At 35.2% G+C, this 20,512-nt stretch overlaps 1 protein-coding gene and 1 long non-coding RNA gene across 5 annotated transcripts in view; one reads left to right on the top strand and one right to left on the bottom strand.

Annotated features, from left to right (window-relative positions):
* The first annotated feature begins 5 nt into the window (after nt 1-5).
* The window catches only part of SLC30A7 (solute carrier family 30 member 7), a 101,530-nt gene continuing 81,023 nt past the window's right edge, over nt 6-20,512 (top strand). For 2 of the 4 annotated variants that reach the window (XR_002914735.3, XM_054553167.2), the window contains exons 1-6: nt 19-285; nt 513-614; nt 10,794-10,907; nt 15,015-15,102; nt 16,067-16,193; nt 17,634-17,777. Coding sequence is in view for 3 of the 4 variants with exons in the window: in XM_054553167.2 (XP_054409142.1) it covers nt 206-285; nt 513-614; nt 10,794-10,907; nt 15,015-15,102; nt 16,067-16,193; nt 17,634-17,777 (655 nt within the window). In the remaining variant the exon portion in view is untranslated. 4 annotated transcript variants of the gene reach the window in all.
* Nucleotides 2,587-10,368, bottom strand: LOC129049910 (uncharacterized). The gene is made up of 3 exons (XR_008513299.1): nt 8,089-10,368; nt 3,658-3,721; nt 2,587-2,799 (listed from the first exon to the last, which is right to left on the bottom strand). It is a non-coding gene; the product is annotated as an uncharacterized LOC129049910 (long non-coding RNA).

The following is a 20,512-nucleotide window of genomic DNA, read 5'->3' as shown; positions in this document are numbered from 1 at the left end:
CCCGTCCCAGGACGCGTTGCGCGGCCCGGGCCGGAAGTAAGCGAATTCCCGGGTGTGTGTCTGTGTCTGTCTGTGTCTCGCAGCGGCGCGCGGCCCCGGACAAGCGCTGGGGATTCCCGTTTGAGGCGTCACTACTGTCACTGCCATCACCCCACGGAGCCACTTCTAGAGGGGAGTAGACCCGGCCCTTCGCTGGGCAGAGAAGATGTTGCCCCTGTCCATCAAGGACGATGAATACAAACCACCCAAGTTCAATTTGTTCGGCAAGATCTCGGGCTGGTTTAGGTGCGGGGTGCTGTGTTTGCGGGGAGGGGGTGTCCGGCAGAAAGGGAGAAGGCCCAGACCTCAGGATGGCCCGAGGTCCAGGGAGGGAGAGTCAGAAACTCCCCGTCAACCCCTAGCTGTGAGGAAAGGAGCATGTGAACTGGGAGGGTCTTGAAGGGGGTACCCAGCCTTGGGGTCCCCGCACCTCCTTAACTCTCCCGGCTCTTTTCCACGTGTATCATTCCCAGGTCTATCCTGTCCGACAAGACGTCCCGGAACCTGTTTTTCTTCCTGTGCCTGAACCTCTCTTTCGCTTTTGTGGAACTACTCTATGGCATCTGGAGCAACTGGTAACCAAAGGGGAAAATGGTTTGGGCGGAAGCTGGGTGTGAGGGAGACGAAGCACTGTTTGCTTAATGCCACGTAGCTCCTCACCAGGAGGTTCAGGTCCTACCTTTGTTACCTACCTCTGCTGCTGAGTTGCTTTCTCATACCCACACCAATCTGGTAGGGCTACAGTTCTTGAGTAAGATCTGAGGCCTATCCCGTGTAACCTCTGTTGTCACCCTCCCCTCCAGTTCCATCAGACAAGACTGACAAGCCCCTCCTTATTTTAGCAGATGGACAGAATCCTTCATTTCTAATTGTAGGCCTTAGGTTTACCCACTTTGTTGGAATTGGGAGAAACTTGTTTGCTGCCTCTCTCGGGGGGGAGTGGCATTTGGATTTCACCCTTAAGGTTCTGAGAGAGTATATCTGAGATGTTCTACTTAGTTTGTTATTGGGGCTTGGAATGGGAGGTTTTATAAAGTGATATCGGGAGGAATATGTGTCATTCTCTTCTCTCTTTAATGCCGAACTGTCTCATGATTTTCCTGTAGTCTTAACTGCGATGTAAAAATCCCATATAGTTTTCTAGAAACAACATTTCTTGGGTTTTGGTGGCACCTTTGAGGGTTTTTGTTTTTTTGAAACATCCTTAGGAGGAGGAAAATCTAGTGTGTAACTCTATGGCAGTGAAGTTACTATTATTCAGGTATTTGCTGTTGAGTAACTTAAGGTCTTATGAAGTTGTTCTGCTAACAATAAGACTGTCACACTCCTAGGTGTACTAATTCTGTCTTTAGATCCCATACTCATTCAAAAATCTGATGAAAGCTAATACTCAGAATTGTACATAAAGCTTCAGGATGTTGTTGGGTTCCCTGTACTAAATCTTGGACTCTAGATTAAGAACCTGTTTTCTATTTATTAAATAGACTTAGTCTCTGTTCTTTAAGACCCATTTTCAGAGAAAATTGCTGTCCTTGATCTTCTGTTGAGATCAAACATTGACAGGTAATATCACCAGGTTTTGTGACATGTATACTTTTATATAATGTTTGGGCTTCTTTCAATTCAACCATCAATTCAGTTCTACAAAATACTCAATAACCAGCAGATCATGAAGGTTATTGGTTTAGTCAGCAGTTGGGTATAAAGGCATATTGGCACAATGAAATCTTAATATATGTAATAACCATTTTGAATCCTTTGGGAATCAGATGTGTTAATTTGAAGGATACCCCATCATAGATTAATTTTTTAATCCCGTAATATTAACACACTTTAATATACTGTAGATGTTGAAAGCACTTGTACTTGAATAATCACACTTTATCATAAATATATAATATTTACAGTATATTTTACATTTTTCTCTTCCTAAATTATGCCAAATTAATTTTGGGATATGTGCTGATTGTATCAGGAGTGTATCATAGCTTATATATGCATATTTTGTATCAAGAGTGTATCATAGCTTATATATGCATATTTTGTATCAAGAGTGTATCATAACTTATATATGCATATTTTGCTACAGATAGTTTCTATTGCAGTGCTTCACTATGGCTTTCCATTGTGTAAGTCACTGTGAAATATCTCATTCAAGAGATTCACACTTGAAGTTCCTAAACCACCTTTTGTGGAAAGTTAAGTATATTTCTGATCTGTAGAGATCTGTTGGGGAGATTACTAAAACCATTATTTTTTAAGTCAGTATGCATCAGTGCATAACAAAAACATCAGTTGTAGGTGACTTGTTCTTTTACCGTTAGGTGACTTGCTTTTCTTTACTGGTACAGCTTATATACTGTTTTTCACTGTGTTATGTCTTCTAGCTAGATTTGAAATCTAGCTCCAGTGCGTGTTGTACTTAGATCATTTAGCACGTGTCCATCATCTCATGCCCATTTATGTTAATCTCCATATCTACAACCAATTATTCTTAAATATTAATTTTTAATACAGATTTCTTCTCATTGATATTTGGGCAGATTTAGACATTTCTCTGGCCTTTTAATAATCTGGCTTTCTGTGTTTTATTTAGACACCAAAATTTTTAGTTCTTTTTGTTGACTGATCAATAATTTCTTTATATGACCAGAAGATTATCTGTGTTCCTGGAGGTTATATTAGCTTTTCAGTTCCTTGATTAAATTTCTTCCAAAACTCATTTTGTGTGTTAAAGTCAATTCTGTGTTGTATTTCATTCTGTAAAAATAAATTTCAACTTGTTGAGAACATGAAATAACCAAGAATTTTTTTCCTATAGAGGACTGAAATGTGAATAAAACACTCACTTCACAAATAAAGGTTCATAGAAACAGTTGATCTAATTTTAACAAATGTTAAATTGTTCTGGTTCTTGTTCAGAGCCTTCATTTTAAAGGAAGAACTTAATTATAGTTGATTTACATTTTTGATGATGAGTAGGTATCTTCAGTGGAAGAATAGGTAGTTGTTGTGTGTTTTTCCCCTCAATAAATATCTGCTACCTGTCACCTTCCCACTAGAATGTAAACTGTGTTAATGTAGGGATCTTTTCTATCTCATGCAGGCACTTCAGTACATAGCACATAGTGAATGCTTAATACATATTTGCTAAATGAAAGAATGAGGGAATAATTAATGTATGAAATTACACTACCTATACTAAAAATGGTAACTACCCCGTTAAGGAAAAACAGCAACGACAAAACATTAAATTCCATTCTCTCACTCTTAGAAATTGGGAGGAAAATGGTAGAAATTCTATATGTGATTTTTCACTTCCTTCTAGTATTTTATTTTTCATTTACTAATTTATTGTTGAGTAACTGACTAATCTCAAGGTAACATAGTGTAAAAATGTGGTTTTGTATCATCTAGGGTTAAGTTTGTTTTCAAGTTACAGAAAAACTCTGCACACCTGTAATCCCAGCTACATGGGAGGCTGAGACACCAGCATCCCTTGAACCTGGGAGGCAGAGGTTGCAGTGAGCCGAGATTGAGCCACCACCCCACAGCCTGGGCAACAGAGTAATACTCTGTTTCAAAACAAAACAAAAACCTAAAATAATAGTTGCTTACACAAGATAAAACTTCATTTCCAAGATGGGTGCTAGTGTTTCAGCCATCCCTGGCAGCATAATGTCTGGAATGCAAAGAAAAAGAGGTAAAAGGTGTGCACATTGTTTTTTATTTTATTTAATTAATTAATTAATTAATTTATTTATTTTTTAAGATTTACCTGGATGCTAACACACAATGCTTTCACTAAAACTTTATCACGTGGTCATGCCTAGTTGCAAATGTAGTCTTTATTCCACTCAACCATGTATTCTGCGGAAAGTCAAGGATTTTTTACTAAGGAAGAAAGAGAATATTGAGAGAGAGAGAGAGAGAGACAAACTAACCTGTCATCTTCTATAGTTGGAAAATTGAGGCCTAGAGTTTTTTACTTCCCAAGTGAGCAGCAGAGCCTACAACCCCTATTGTCCAAGTTTGATGTCCAAAAAACATCACACTGTTTTTTTCTAGTATCTCAATGTAGTTTCTGTGTTTTTATGTTCTTAGAGTTTTACTTCATTATTAACAGATTTAATTTCAGCAGTATTTCTTACCAAAGCTGTTGCAACCATTTTTTCCCTTAGACATAGAAGACACTCAGGTAACTCTAAAGATTAATGTCTCTGTGTTAACAAAGTAAATATTTGTTGAAGAAATGTTTAAGACAATAACAGACATTTATTTGGTTCTACTTCAGTATAATATTTCACAGCAGATGTTTGTAAAGTAATTCCTTAGTGAAGAAAAATACTTCTATCAATCACATGTTTTTCTATTAAAATTTTCACATCTTAGTCTTTTAAAATCAACTTTTTCCTTCTCAAAAGGCAGCATTACTTACCAGCTTATGGTGATGCCTTTTGCTTTCCTATAATTTTATTTTCCACCTTAAAAACATAGATAAGTATTCCATTTTGCTTAGAATTTTTTTTAAAGTAAGGGACTATATAATGGAATGTAGTGGAGTTGTGGGTTATTTCACTGTAGCTCATTTAGTTTATTGACTTTGCTAATGTCAGGATTCTATGAATTTTCTAATTTCCTGATAATAAATTGATAGTGTTTTTCCCCGACTTTCCACATCATGGAAAGTACCTGGTAAGGGATTTCTGAATTATGATGATTCCTTATTTTCAATTTTGAACACGTTTAACAAACTATAAATATACCGTTAGCTTAGTTACCAATAGACCTTTTAAACAATTTTTTATCATTGGGTATTTTAAACATATATAAAAGTAGAGCGTTTAATGGACCTCATGTAGCCATCACCCAGCCTTTACATTTATCAATACATGGTCTATCTTATTTCATCTGTTGTCCATGTCCCACCACTGGATTGTTTTAAAGCAGACACAAGATGTAATTTCTTCCATAACTATTTCATTATGCTTCTCTAAAAGATAAAATCCACCCCCACTTAACATAACCAAAAACCATTATCACCCATGAAAATTAATGACTCATTAATATCCAGCTAGCGAGTATTCAAGAGTCCCTCATTGTCTCATAAATTCTTTTTACATTTAGTTTTACAGATTAGAAATCAAACAAGATCCATACATAGTATTTAGCTTGTATGTCTCTTAAGTTGCTCTTAATTTATAGGTTCTCTTTCTCCCTTCCTTTGTTTTTGCCTCCAGTAGACCCTAAATAAAATTCTTTTCAAAAGTTTCTTTTGCCATATATTCTATTGACATTTGTGCTGTTTTTACTTCTGTATTCATGTATTCAGGTTTCTCCTTTATACACTTAGAAGTTTTCTTTTTCTATTTTTTTAAGATGGAGTCTTACTGTGTTGCCCAAGCTGGAGTGCAGTGGTCTGATCTTGGCTCACTGCAACCTCTGCCCCCTGGGTTCAAGCAATCCTCCTGCCTCAGCCTCCCAAGTAGCTGGGAGTACAGGCATGCACCACCACGCCTGGCTAATTTTTGTATTTTTAGTAGATGGGAGTTTCGCTATGTTGACCAGGCTGGTCTCGAACTCCTGACCTCAGGTGATCCACCTACCTCAGCCTCCCACAGTGCTGGAATTATAGGCATGAGCCACTGCGCCCAGCTGGTTTTCCATGTTAAAATGTCTCTAGAAGGTAGTCATTTAAAAAAGTTTACAAATACATTTTAGAGAAACTAGCAGTGCTTAAAGAGGAGTCTACGACAAGTATGTGGATTTTCACAACCAGCTTTACTTTATCATGTTTTACCGAAGTTACCTTTGGTGTTTCAGTCATATAACCTTAGGTATTCTCTATGCTACCTTTATTTTTTAAGGAAATTTATGCCATACAGCTTAAATATAATTCATAATCAGAAACATTTGCTAAGATTGAATATGAGCAGTAAAATTGACCTTCCTCATAAGCAGTATTTTTACATGTGATAGGTGAGCAGAGAGCTAAAAGTAGACTGTTTTTCCCACCAGTTTGTGTATTTGCAGCTAGGTAATTTTTAAATCATGATATCAAGTTTAAGGGAAAAGATCTCATATTGCACTGTTTTAAGAGAACATAATGTTCTTCCATCTCAGAAGAGGGAGTAGTTTTTCAGGTAGTCACATTTTATTAAGTACTAAAAATAACATTTTAATGCTAATTAAATTTACTTAAAATTTAAATAAAATTTCATTTTGATGAGTGTTAAAATTGCCATGCTATATCCACACCTCTTTAAAAGGAACCTGACTGCTATTCTGTGCAAAAGGAATTTACATTTTTATTTTTATTTTTATTTTTTGTATTATGGCAATGTTTGGTCTATTTTGGATGCATATAAAGTAAATTTGTTGAAAAAAAGGAGTGTGTGTTAGTTTGCTAGGCTGGTGTAATAAAACACCACAAATTAGGTGGCTTAAACCACAGAAATTTATTGTCTCACAGTTCTGGAGATTAGAAGTCTGAGATCAAGGTGTCATCAGGGTTGATTTCTTCTGAGGGCTCTGGGGAAGAATCTGTTCCATGATCTTTCTGTAGCTTCAGTTGGTTTTCTGGTAATCTTGGACAGTCTTTGGCTTGTAGGAGCATCACCTGATCTCTGCCTTATCTTCGCATGGTGATCTATGTATCTTCTTCCAAATTTCTCTTTTTTATAAGGACACTGGATGAGGGCTCATCTTAATGACCTAATATTAACTAATTGTATCTGCAATGAGCCTGTTTCTGATAAGGTCACATTCTCAGGTACTAGAGGTTGGGACTTCAACATATGAATTTGGAGGCAGGAACACAATTCAACCCATGACAGTGTTTTACTAAATATATAGTGAAATAGATAGTAAAATATAGATCAATAAGTCAGTAAATGTTTGTTTATATTTATTTACAATAAATGCCCTGCCTTCTAGAACTGATTACAGTAATTTAAAATAAAAGCTATATGTACTAATAAAACACTTACATTAAGAAATAAAAACATTTAGAAACCATACCTAGGGAGGAAAAAATAAATCTATTAAATATATAGTCTAATTTAGCTCCCAAAATTGACTTTTAAATTTAGTTATAAAATTCCATAAAGTGAACACAACTCTATCATTTTATCAGAGTAGAAAGATAGTTTTCTGAAATCAAGTTTTAACAATATTTTGCCATATTAATCTTTTCTTGGGGGATTGAAAACAAAATCATAGACAATGTCTTTATTAATGGTTTTATCACAGTATAGAGAAATTCTTCACATGAGGCTTTCATACTTCAAAATAAAGTTAAATCATTATTTTCCATGTTACATAGATGTTATGGTTCAAGTGTGTAATTTTCGGTAATCTATACAAGGATAAATCTTAAAATATTAAATCTAAGAGAATTGCATGAATAATATGCCCCTTACCTTGTCCTCATGTATCAGTTTTATTATTCTGCTTTATCATTTATTCACCAATTTTCATTCTGCTTTGAGTTAGATGTCAGATGAGATGGTTAAAGTACTATCTGCACTTAAACTTTCTAATGTATCTATATTTCAGTGGAATAAATAAGGTTCATGATAAAAGTTTAAGACATTTTCTAAAATCTTTTGTAATGATTTGGCAGAGGTTTATAAATTATTGTGCTTTTTCTTGTTGGTAAATAATGTGCTTTGACTTAGTTTCTAATTATATAATTATTCCAAATTATAAGAAAAATTTAAAACCATGCTTTTTCTGTATGTGTGAAGAATGTTTTTGACTGTTACTTTGTAGCACTTCCAACTGATGACAGCTCTAGCATCTAGCCAAATATTAAGAGGTATGGGTTGTGCTTGGGAACACCAGGTATTATAAGCATTAATAATAGTTAATTAATAATGTAATTTATTAATAATTAGTAATAGGAATATTAATGTGGTTTTAATGTGACAAGCATTGTGGCAAATGTTTCACATATATTAACTCAATTATAACAATTATGACACTTTTATACTATTACTCTATTTAAGTGATAGCTAAATTGAGGCACAAAGAAGTTAAGCAACTTACTGGTCATGGAACTAGTAAATTTGGAGCTGGGATTTGAACCCAGGTACTCTGACTTCAGAAGCTTGTGTTTAAAGACTGAACTGATGATTGCTTTCAGAAAATTTTTATTGACTTCTCTTCAAGTTCACGGATTTCTTTCCTCAGCTGTGTCCAGTCTGTGATAAGCCAATTGGAAGAATTCTTTATTGCTGATAACTTTTTTGTTTCTAGTATTTCCATTTGATTGTTTTTTATATTTCCCACTTCTCTACCAAATTCTCCGTTGGTTCATATTTTTTGTCCACTTTTTCCATAGATCCTTTAGCATATTAATTAGAGTTTATGATAGCTCCAGTATCTGGGTCAATATCTTGGTCTGGTTCTGTTAACTGCTTTCTCCACAGTGACTTCTTTTTTTTTTTTTTTTTTTTGGCTCTTTTTGTGTATTTTGAAATTTTTTATCAAATATTGGACATTATGAGTAAAAAACAGTAGATACTCAGGTAATAGTATTTATGATTGGAAATAGGTATGCCTTGTCTGTCAGACCACTAGTTGGTTGGACTTTGTGCTTTTAGTAGTCTCTGTATGGTGCCTGTGCCACAGAAGCTCTTTTCTTCATGCTCTTACCCCTACCCAAGCTATAGACTGCTGTTGCTTGTTACTCAGTACCCAGTTTATGGTGAAGGCAGAGGGGTATTTGTTAACTTTAACCCAAAGCCTCTGTCTTTGGTAGATTCTGTAAGCCTCAACCTCAGGGGTATGATTTTGTCAACATTTTTACTCCTTCTCCTGTGACAGCCAAACTCTACTGTGTGTATGTGTATGGTCCTGGATGGAGACAACTTTCCTGCTCCATTCTCAGTGGTAGCAGAACGTCTGCTTTGTGTTGGTAGAGGATTTCCTGACCTTCTTTTGGTGGCTTTCTTAGTGGGTGTTTTAGTATGTATAATATTAATCTTTAAATTATCACAAATAATATGTCATTTCATGTATCTGATAATAACCTTACAATAATACACTTTGATTTTCTTATTCCATTCTGTGTGCTATTATTGTCATACCTTAGGTTGTTGACAGTATTTTTTTTCTCTTTCAATACTTTAAAGATGTTGCTCCATTGCATTCTGGCTTGAATAGTTTCTGAAGAAAAACATGCTATAAATTTTATCTTTATTTTTTTAATTTAATTTTTCTCTTTTTTCCCCTCTGGTTTTCAAAGATTTTTTTATTTCTCTTTGATGTTTAGTGGTTTGTGAAGTGTGCAGGGTTTTTTCCTCGCTTGGGTTCATTAAGCTTCTTGGATCTGTGATTTATTTTCTTTTGTGAGTTTCAGAAAACTCTGAAACATTTTCTCTAAATACTTTTCCTATCCCTTTCTTTTTTTCTTTTCGGTTCCTGAGACTCTAAATACATGTATTTTAGTATGTTTGATACTTCCACACAGGTTTGGGATGCTCTGCTTTTTTTGTCTGTTTGTTTCCACTCCCTTTTCTCTTTGTGTTGCACTTTAACTTCTTTTGACCTAACTGATTCTTTCTCTCTCTGTCCAGTCTGCTCAGAAGCCCATGACTGTTATTCCTCCATATTGTAATTTTTAAAAAATTGTCATTTCCATTATATTCTTTTATAGTTTTTATCTTCAGAAATTCTTCATTTGTTAATGAATTTTCTCTGACTTTATACCACATCCTTTGACATATTAATTGTATTTGTTTTAAAGTCCTATCTAATAGTTCCAACATCTGGGCCGTTTCTGGTTCTGTTGACTGTTGTAGCTCTTAACAATGAGTCTCTCTTTTTTTCTTTCTTGATTTTGTCATTGAGTGCTGGACATTCTGTTTAAAAGAATAATAGAGACTGTATATGTCCAGAAATGGGCACACCTGTTTTTCTCTCTGGCCATTAGTATGGGAGTTTTGAAACTATCTGCTTAGTAGTTGAACTGGGGTTGAGCTGGGTTTTGTGTTTTGTTGTTGCTGATTTCAACAAATCACAGCCTTTAAATTTTTCGGTGGTTCCTACTACTTTGTGATTAGTATTGGATTTGGAGTACTGGAGGATTTTTTCAGGGTTCTTGTTCCACTCTCAGCTTTTAGCAAGTTCTACACATATCTCTTTGTGCTCTCACTGGTAGTTTGCTGTTCCTTATACTTTATTCAAGACTTGGTGGGGAGGGTGGGACTAGATTCTCTTGTTGTATCCCTAGTCAGGCAAGCCTGTGCACCTCAGTGTCAGGGTGAGTTTTAATGATCTTGCAGCTCTCCCTCTCTCCCAGCCTGTCCCCACTGTCCTCAGCCTGGTATCAAAAGGGAGGAGCAGGATACTCAACAATAGCAGACCTTTGTTTTGTAAGATCCTGGGTGCAAGTAGGTATCAGCCTCATCCCAGTAGTAGATGGCTTTTTTTTTCCTACCTCTCTTTCAGTGGCAACTGACCTTTGCAAGTGACCAAGGCGTGGTCACATTCCTACCCCTCACCCAGCAGCAGATGGTTTTTGTTTCTACCTCTCTCGCAGCGGCTGGGCTTTTCCTTGTGCAGGAGGTACGAGGGTTTACTTTTTAGATATTTAAAACTTATCCTCAAAGCTATCTATATAGCATATTTAAATTGTTGTTTTAGATGGTTAATTCCTGATGAACAAAGGCTGAATCTTAGACTTTCAGAGAAAGATGCCTACTATTTGGTGTTTATTATAATTTGTCAATGTGTTTGTTCTTTTCCAGCTTAGGCTTGATTTCCGACTCTTTTCACATGTTTTTCGATAGCACTGCCATTTTGGCTGGACTGGCAGCTTCTGTTATTTCAAAATGGAGAGATAATGATGCTTTCTCCTATGGGTAAGACTTTAAGAAAAAAAATCTTTTTATTGAAGTATAAGATATACACAAAAAAACACTAATCTTAAGCTCAGTGAGTTGTTACAAATTGAACACAGGTGTAACTTTTGAATCTTTAAGCCCCCACTCAGGCCTCTTCGAGTTCCTACTTCTCCAAGGGTAACCACTTTCATAACTTCGTGGGTGAGTTTTTGAATAGTATATAATTGGAATCTACAGTAATTTGTTGAGATTGTTACCATATAGAGGAATTTCTCAACTTTTTTTTGAAGAAGAAAGTTTTAGTATATGAAAATAGGATTTTTTTTTTTGCTTTTGCTTTTTTCTTTTTGAATGGATACTTTGCTGTTGATTTATTTGAAATCATTTTCTAATATGGTTTTATATTAACCTCTTTAGCTCTGCTTTTATGTAACAGTTCTTATATGCTTGCTGAGTTGGACAATTAATCAAATATTTGTAGAGTATCTGTATGCTGAAGGGACTACACTGGATCATCTTAGAGGCATAATTTGATTTCTGCCACCTCTGATTAGAGGAAGCAGTGGATTTTTCATTATTTGATTACACTGCCTGAGTGTTTCCTTTTTTGAGTTCATAGAATATTTTGCAGTATAGCTATATATATATATATATATATATATATATATATAAGCAGAGCTCAGGATGCGTACTCTGCTTCTTTCTCTTCCCCACCCTTTGTCTTTCCTATTCCCTCGCTCTTCTGCTTTCTTACTAATTCTTCCCCTCTGTCCTTTTCCTCCTCTTCTCTTCCTTTCCCCTGTGAGTGCTCTTTTACATTCTCTTCCTTCTTCATCTGTCTGTCATATTTTCTGTCTCTCACTCTTGTTCCCGTCCTCAGCCTCTTACTCTCTCTTATCTTCTCCTGAACTCCCTTTTCCTTCTCTTGCTTTGCTTCTTGTCGCTTGGGCTTGTGCTCATGCTCTTTTTTTCTCTCTCTTCCTTCTTCGGTCCCCCTATACCTTTCCTGTCTTATTCTTTGTTTTTTCCTGGTCTTTTCTCTACCTTTTCACCCTTTATCTGTCAGGCTCAATCTCTCCTCCTCCTCTTCTCTTAACTTCTTTAGCTCTATTTCTTTTTTGTTTCCCTTTCCAAGTCTCTCTTTCCTTCCTTCGCTGATTCTCCTTCCCTGAGCTCTCCCTTTCCTGTGCAGTTTCTCTCACTCTCTTCCCTGTCCTTTTTACAACCATCTTCTTACATGTACTGTCTCTTAGGCCTCTTGTTGTCTTTTACTCTCGGTCCTTCACTGCTCCCTCTTTCTCCCTGGCTTGGCTTCTTTCCTTTAGCAAACACACACTCTTTCTTTCACATGCTCTTGTTCTCTTTAGGTATTTATTGAGGGTCCATATGAGTCAAATACTTTTCTAGTTCTAATGATGTAAAAATGATCTAATGATGTAAAGACATGCCTCCTGCCTTGCCGGAACTTGTCTCTTGGGGAAACAGTTCTGTAAAAATACAATAATAGCTATATATTGTGACAGTTGCCAAAAAGGAGTTGTGAAGTTCTGTGGCAGAACTTGCTGATTTTAGTTATAAGCAAGGGATATGGTTATTTTTGAAATTATAAAAAGTGAGCCAAAAAATACTAATTGTACATTTTATAGTATAGAGCAGTAGATCCTGTATATCCATAAATTCAAACAGCTTGACAGCTCAGATAAGAACACTTTTTATGGCATGATATTGGTGATATGCAAATAATTTAAACAGTAGCTACTAAAAGATTCTTAAGTATGTTTTAGATTATTAAAGAAAGATTATATCCAAAGTTATAATTTTTGTTGGAAAATTAGTAATTTATTTATATTATGTATCAGAAATCTAATTAGAATAGCTTATTCAACAATCTTTCTGAATAAACAGTAGCTGACTACTAAAAATTCTCAGTTCTTTAATGCTTAGAGTTTCTATTGTTTCCAATTTAGAATGTATTGTCTCCTGCTCTAAAATGGTTTTTAGGAATAGCTTTGAATACCTTCAGTACCATAGCAGATTTTAATGTTCAGCTTTAGCTAGTTGATGTAAGAGAATAATATTCTTTCCACCTTTAATTTAATCCTCTCCTCTCCTTGTGTGTGTGTGTGTGTGTGTGTGTGTGTGTGTGTGTATGTGTTTTCTTTTGGGAAAGATTAAAGAATAAAAGCTGGTACAATATTTGACACTATGAATAATAGGTATAGTAATAAGTAGCATCATTTGTAAACTACTGGTGTCAGTGAATCAAAATAACACTGATTAATTCACGTTAAGCATAGGGTTGAATTCTCATAACCTCCCACCCCAATTTAGGATGACTGCAGTAGCTGACTGACTCTGCAATAGAAGAAAGAGTTGGGGCATATGAGAGCAAGCAAGGACTTTTAAGTATTTCTTTATATAAAAGTCATCTTTTGTGTCTTGCCATGCTCTTATTTTTTAAAGAGCAAAGCCAGCATAAAAGTAATATACATCCAGTAGATAGATAGATACATACATACATGCGTATATACGTATGTACCTATACTTAAATCTTTTCTATTTTTCTTCCTGACTTGAGAATCTAAACACTAGCCATATTTAATTAGGCAACAGCACATTCATGAATTACATGTTCTAATTCTAAGACCTACTCAATCTGTTAAGTAAACACAGATATTTGTAAAGGCAAGTATGTTTAGTTTTCATGTGTTTTTGTTTTGTACCCACAACGAAGTTTAACAAATATATCTTAAACTCAAGATAATTAAATCACTAATTAAATCACTCCAATATTTTATCTGAACTTAGGTAGCACACCTACTAAGCTAGGAATTAGAAACAAAAAGATGCCTGAAAAACATTCTTGCCTTTGATCTTGAAATCTGGTAGAACTCAAGCACAAAAGGCTTTTTTCAGTCAAGCATTAGTTATGGGACTACAAGGGTAGATTAAAAGAAAATACTTTTTACTTTTGGATAGTAACCCTGCTGATTTATTAGATAAATTCCTAAGCGTAGGCTGTAGAATGCTGGCTGCAAATTATTTGAATTTAATGAACTTTTCTCCAGGAAAAAAAAATATGTTTTGACAAGTAATATGTTTTCTGGCATAGAAATACATACTATGTGGGAATGCACTTGACAGGACAAACTCCAACATAACTTGATAGAGTACATTTTCAAGAATTCTCTTTAAAAATATTTTTACAGTAAAAATCGAATTACCTAGAAGTTAACATAGAAACCTAGGAAAAGCACGAGTTTTGATACTCTCATTATATTGTTTAAGGACCAGAGTGGTTAATTGCTGTTAGCACCCTTTGAATGATGTTTGAACATGTAAAAATGCTAAGTTAAAGTTGTTTCTGATGACTTTAACTAAGCCAAATATACCATATAGAAAAATAAAATCTTTCCCCAATGCTTCACACAGGTAGGAAGCAGAAAGCTTCAGAACTCCATGGAACAAAAGACAGGTATTTTAAAAATAGTGTAATTAGAATTATGTGAAGCTAAAATTGATTCTAAAAATAGGTAATTGAAAGTTTATGCCAAATTTATTAATCTTAGAAAAAGTGTTAGAAATATAAATCTCAAGTTGTCTCTGGCATAAGTCAGAAATAATTTTATTTTCCTTCAGATCGAAGCTCTGCTTTCCAAAGATTTGAAAGCTAAAAGGTACAAAGCAGAAAGCATAAGGAGTTCTTAGAAAAAGAGAAATTATTAAGTTTAAAAAAACCCCTTTTCCAGACCCTTTCTTCTACTTTTTAGCTGTTAATCCTTCTTTCTTTGTCCACTTGTCTGGTTCTGTTTTTCCTTCTCCACTAGCAACTTGAGATTTAAATTTCTGTGAAAGGTCTTTCTAAAACTACTTACTCTAAGAAGGTCTTTTGATTGGCTTGTAAAAATCTGTTTTGTGGCATTCTGCTTTTAAACAATTCATACTAGTTCATTTCCTCATTTCTACTATATGTAAAATAAAATGCACTGTAGTATAAACACTAGGGCTTCTCTGGCCACTTATAACCATATAATATGGTTTGGAATCTCTGAAGGTATGTAATTTTACGATTTAATTTTTAAGAAATAACATAATAATTCAGTTATTTACTTTGTTCCTCTTTAGGTATGTTAGAGCGGAAGTTCTGGCTGGCTTTGTCAATGGCCTATTTTTGATCTTCACTGCTTTTTTTATTTTCTCAGAAGGAGTTGAGGTATAGTAGATAATTATTAAAGTCAGTAAATTACATTTCTGTAATGAAAATGTTTATTAATTAAAGATATATGTAACAGCTTTTTTCAACTATTATTAAATATCGTGGACAATCTTGGATTAGATATGTGTGTACAAGAGGAGCTTAAAAAATAGTTGAAAAATTAAATATATATGAATCTTCTTGGAATTGAAAACAATTAAATGATAGTGCTTTACAAGTTATAGATGAAGTGTTAATACTATGAAATGTAGAGGCACAATCTGGATAGTGAGGTCAATAGGGAAGTATTTCTAAAGAAATTAGAACCAGTGAATCTTTTAACATTTGGCGTATTTTTTAAAAAGGAAGAAAACTTAAAAATTAGTGAACTTAAAATGAAATGCAGTATTTTTTTTTATTTTTTATTTATTTAGTTTTTGAGATGGAGTCTCACTCTGTTGCCCAGGCTGGAGTGCAGTGGCGCGATCTCGGCTCACTGCAACTTGCACCTCCTGGTTTAAGCGATTCTCCTGCCTCAGCCTCCTGAGTAGCTTGGGTTACAGGAGCCCACCACCATGCCCAGCTAATTTTTTTTTTTTTATTTTTAGTAGAGACAGGGTTTCACCATGTTGGTCAGGCTGGTCTTGAATTCCTGACCTCAAGTGATTGGCCTGCCTCAGCCTCCCAAAGTGCTGAGATTACAGGTGTGAGCCATGAAAGGCAGTATTTTAAGATACCACATAAGAACAAGTTTTGGACGAAATATTTATGCTTTTAAATATTTATATTTATTTTAAAATAGTAGTTGTTACTTTTTCTGCAGTATGTGAGCACTGGTTTTATTTCTATGAACTGTTTTGGGAGTTTTTTTTAGTGCTTTTAATTCCAAAAATAACTGAAAGTGTTTAATGTCTTATGATTTTGTTAGTTGATCAATCAGAAATAATATCAATGCTATTTGTTTGTATTATGTGTTTTCTAGAGAGCATTAGCCCCTCCAGATGTCCACCATGAGAGACTGCTACTTGTTTCCATTCTTGGGTTTGTGGTAAACCTAATAGGAATATTTGTTTTCAAACATGGAGGTCATGGACATTCTCATGGCTCTGGTATGATGGTTAGGACACTTTGTTTCTTCATTTACTACTAGGTTTCTGTCATAATTATTTACTTGAGAGAATTAAGTTAAACTATACTGATTTCTGATGTCAACAGACTATGTGAATATCTTCGTGAACTATCCCTTTCACTTCTTTATGCCCCTCCATCTCAGTGCCTTCTCAGAGCTGTGCTTGTTATCATGGATCCCACCAGACCTCAGTAGCTTATCTGTTTAGTGTGATATCATTTATATAAAATAGACAAATATCAGAAAACCACAAAACAAATCTACTTATCAGAAAGTTTTGTGTGGGCTGGGCACAGTGGCTTACACCTATAATCCCAGCACTTTGGGAGGCCAAGGCAGGTGGATCACTTGAATCCAGGAGGTTGAGACCAGCCTGGGCGATATGGCAAAACCCCATCTCTACAAAAAAATACAAAATTAGCCAGGCATGCTGGGTGACAGAGTGAGACTCCATCTCGAAACAGAAATAAAAACAAAACAAAACAAAAAAGCTAGGCATGGTGGTGCATGCCTGTAGTCTTAGCCACTCAGGAGGTTGAGATGGGAGAGTCGCTTGAGCTCGGGAGGTGGAGGTTGCAGTGAGCCAAGATCATGCCACTGCACTCCAACCTGGGTGACACAGCAAGACTCCGTCTAAAAAAAAAACAAGTATGTGTGTTTATGAAATGTACTATGTAAATATGTCTTGGAGATCCTCACAGTCATGATTTTTTCATGTAGTGCGGTGCTGGATTTAATTTACTGGTATTTAGAATTTTAGTAAAAGTGATATTTTTGACTTGGATAGCATCCACTTTTTTTCTGTCCTTTAGAATAGGTTGTATAAGATGTTTCTCGGTGGTTTAGTCGTTTTTAGGTATGCTGTGGAGAAAGGATTCTGCATTCTTTTGCATTTAGCTTTTTCTACCTGCTTTAATGTAATTTTACTGATTCTGTTACCAAATGCAGCAGCTTTCTTGTGTCTGCCTTAATGTGAGCATTCGCATATGTCTTGTTAATCTTTGTTAGTGTGTGTAATAGTACTTTGAAAAATTTTGGCCATGAATTTTGTCTTTGTTGTTTACTGCCTCATCTCCCGTGCCTAGAATGATTCCTATAATAGAAAATGTTACCAATAAATATTTCTCAAATGAATGAATAACATTATCTGACCTCTTTGGAGATATCTGTATACTTCCAGTCAGTACTTATTTTCATTTCCAGTAAGGTCTATCACTTTCCTCTATGCTTTCATTACCTTCTGGTACTCCATAGCAGAAACTTAGGATTGTTTTAATAAATGTGTAACACTTTTTACAAGTAAATGTTTATTGAATTGATCTGAGTTTAGAGCTGATTCTTTGCGCTAGTGTCAGTATAATTGTAACCCTTTATATAATATATTTTTACATACCTTCTGTCCTAACACTTTGTTTTGTAGGCCATGGACACAGTCATTCCCTCTTTAATGGTGCTCTAGATCAGGCACATGGCCATGTCGATCATTGCCATAGCCATGAAGTGAAACATGGTGCTGCACATAGCCATGATCATGCTCATGGACATGGACACTTTCATTCTTGTGGTGAGTACAGCCTAGAGACAAATGGACAGCCTCCAAATAAACAAGAGTTTTGTGGACTACTTTTCCTAGTTGAAATAGTTTATTAAAAAGATACCCAATCAACTTCTTTTCTAATGAATCAGTCTAAATGGTTCCCAGGGCTAGTTTGTTTTTTGTATAGCATGAAATTAACTCAGTATAAGGCAGTGGATGTTCGCTTTTTTCCAGGAGGTATATCATAATAAAATGCCACTTTTTTATGTATTTATTTTTAATTTTTAATTTTTGTGGGTACATAGTAGGTATATATATTTATGGGTTACAGGAGACATTTTGGTACAGGCATGTAATACATAGTAATCACATAAGGGTAAACGGGGTTTCCATTCCCTCAAGCATTTATCCTGTGTTATAAACAATCCAATTATACTCTTAGTTATTTTAAAATGTACAATGAAATTACAAATTGACGATAGTCACTCTGTTGTGCTAGCAAATACTAGGTCTTATTCATTCAACTATTTTTTTGTACTCATTAACCATCCCCCTTTCCCTCCCCCCAAATGCCACTATTTTAAATGAGTACTAGTGAATGAGGAACAATTGCATTTTAGGAAATGAAAATCATAATTTTTTAAGCATCACGAGGCCTTTTGTGCTATATTGGCTTATAAAAATATGGTAGAGGTTTTCAATTTTTCACATTTGTATTATAATTTTTGATGTCTGTCACCTGATGTTTACCTCTATGTTTTTTTTAGAAATCTTTGGATGCTAACTTATATAGCATTGGGTACTAAGTTACGAGGTGTTTATCAACTTAATATTTTATTTTGAATTATATTTTACATGGTTCATAAAGTATAGCTTAATAGAAGCTGCTTGGGTGACACAATTTGATTACTCTCAATAGAGTGTATGCTTAAGTATTATCTTGTATTTGCAACATAGAATCCTAAAGCTTTAGAATTGAAAATATGAAAGGGACCTTGGAGAGTGAGCCTTCTAAGCCCTTCATTTTTCAGTCTTTGAAATTTTTCCATGAGGCAAGAAAATAGCTTGAACCCAGGAGGCGGAGGTTGCAGTTAGCTGAGATCACGCTACTGCACTCCAGCCTGGACAACAGAGCTAGACTCTGTCTAAAAAAAAAAAAATTTCTAACTACTCTATTGAGATATGATTGACATATGAAAAGAGATAAATATTTAATGTATACAACTTGATGAGTTTGAGGTAAGTATGCACCCATGAAACCATCACCATGATTTCTCCAATAAACATATCCATTCCCGCTGAAAGTTTCCTCCTACTCTCAATTCTTTCTTTTCTTTTCTTTTATTCTTTCTTTCCCTCCCTCCCTCCCTCTCTTCCTCCCTTCTTTTCTTTTCTTTTCTTTTATTTTCTTCTCTTTCCCTCCCTCCCTCCCTTCTTCCCTTTTCTATTTTCTTTTCTTTTTCTTTCCTTCTCTCTCTTTCTCTTTCTTTCTTTCTTTCTTTCTTTCTTTCTTTCTTTCTTTCTTTCTACTTTTGCAGTAAGAGCACTTAACATAAGATCTACACTCTTGGCAGATTTTTAAGTATACAATACAGTATTAGCTATGGGCACCATGCCATACAAATCCCTAGGACCTATTTATTTTGCACAACTGAAACTTTGTACCCTTTGACTAATATTTCCCCTTTTCCAACTTCCTCCAACCACTGGCAACCACTATTCTATTCTCTATTTCTATGAGTTTGACTATTTTAGATTCCTTATATAAGTGATATAAATGTAGTATTTGTCCTTCTGTGTCTGGCTTATTTCACTTAGCATAATGTCCTTCAGGATCGTTCACATGTCAAAATTAGGATTTCTTTCTTTCTTTAAGGCTGAATGATATTCCATTGTATGTATATACCACATTGCTTTATCCATTCATCTGTTGATGGACATTTAGGTTGCTTCCATGTCTTGGCTATTGTGAATAATGCTGTAGTGAATATGGAAGTGCAGATATCTCTTTGAGCTCTTGATTTCAATTCTCATGGATATATACCCAGTTTGCTGATCATACGGTAGTTCCATTATTGTTTTTTTGAGGACCCTCCATATTGTTTTCCGTAGTGTCTGCACCAGTTTACATTGCCGCCAGTAGTATACAAGGGTTTCCTTTTCTCTACAGCTTTCCCAACACTTACTGTCTTTTGCTTTTTTGGTAATAGACATTCTAACAGGTATGATATGATATCTTATTGTGATTCTGATTTGCATTTCCCTGATGATTAGTGATGTTGAGCATCTTTTAATGTACCTGTTGGCCATTTGTATGTCTTCTTTGGAGAAATGTCTATTTTATTCCTTTGGCCATTTATTACTTTTTTATTTTTTTAATAAATTTTTTTATTTTTAATTTTTGTGGGTACATAGTAGGTGTATGTTCTTATTATTGATTGATTGATTGATTGATTGATTTTTGAGACGGAGTCTCGCTCTGTCACACATGAGGGAGTTCAGTGGTCCGATCTCGGCTAACTGCAACCTCTGCCTCCCGGGTTCAAGTGAATCTCCTGCCTCAGCCTCCCGAGTAGCTGGATTACAGGCGTGTGCCACCACACCCAGCTAACTTTTTATATTTTTAGTAGAGACGCAGTTTCACTGTGTTAGCCAGGATGGTCTCAATCTCCTGACATCGTGATCCACCTGCCTTGGCCTCCCAAAGTGCTGGGATTACAGGTGTGAGCCACTGTGCCCAACCAGTAGGTGTATATTGTTGT

Source organism: Pongo abelii, chromosome 1 (genome assembly GCF_028885655.2).
Source record: "Pongo abelii isolate AG06213 chromosome 1, NHGRI_mPonAbe1-v2.0_pri, whole genome shotgun sequence".
Lineage (NCBI taxonomy): Eukaryota > Metazoa > Chordata > Mammalia > Primates > Hominidae > Pongo > Pongo abelii.
This window is presented reverse-complemented; position numbering and strand designations above follow the sequence as displayed.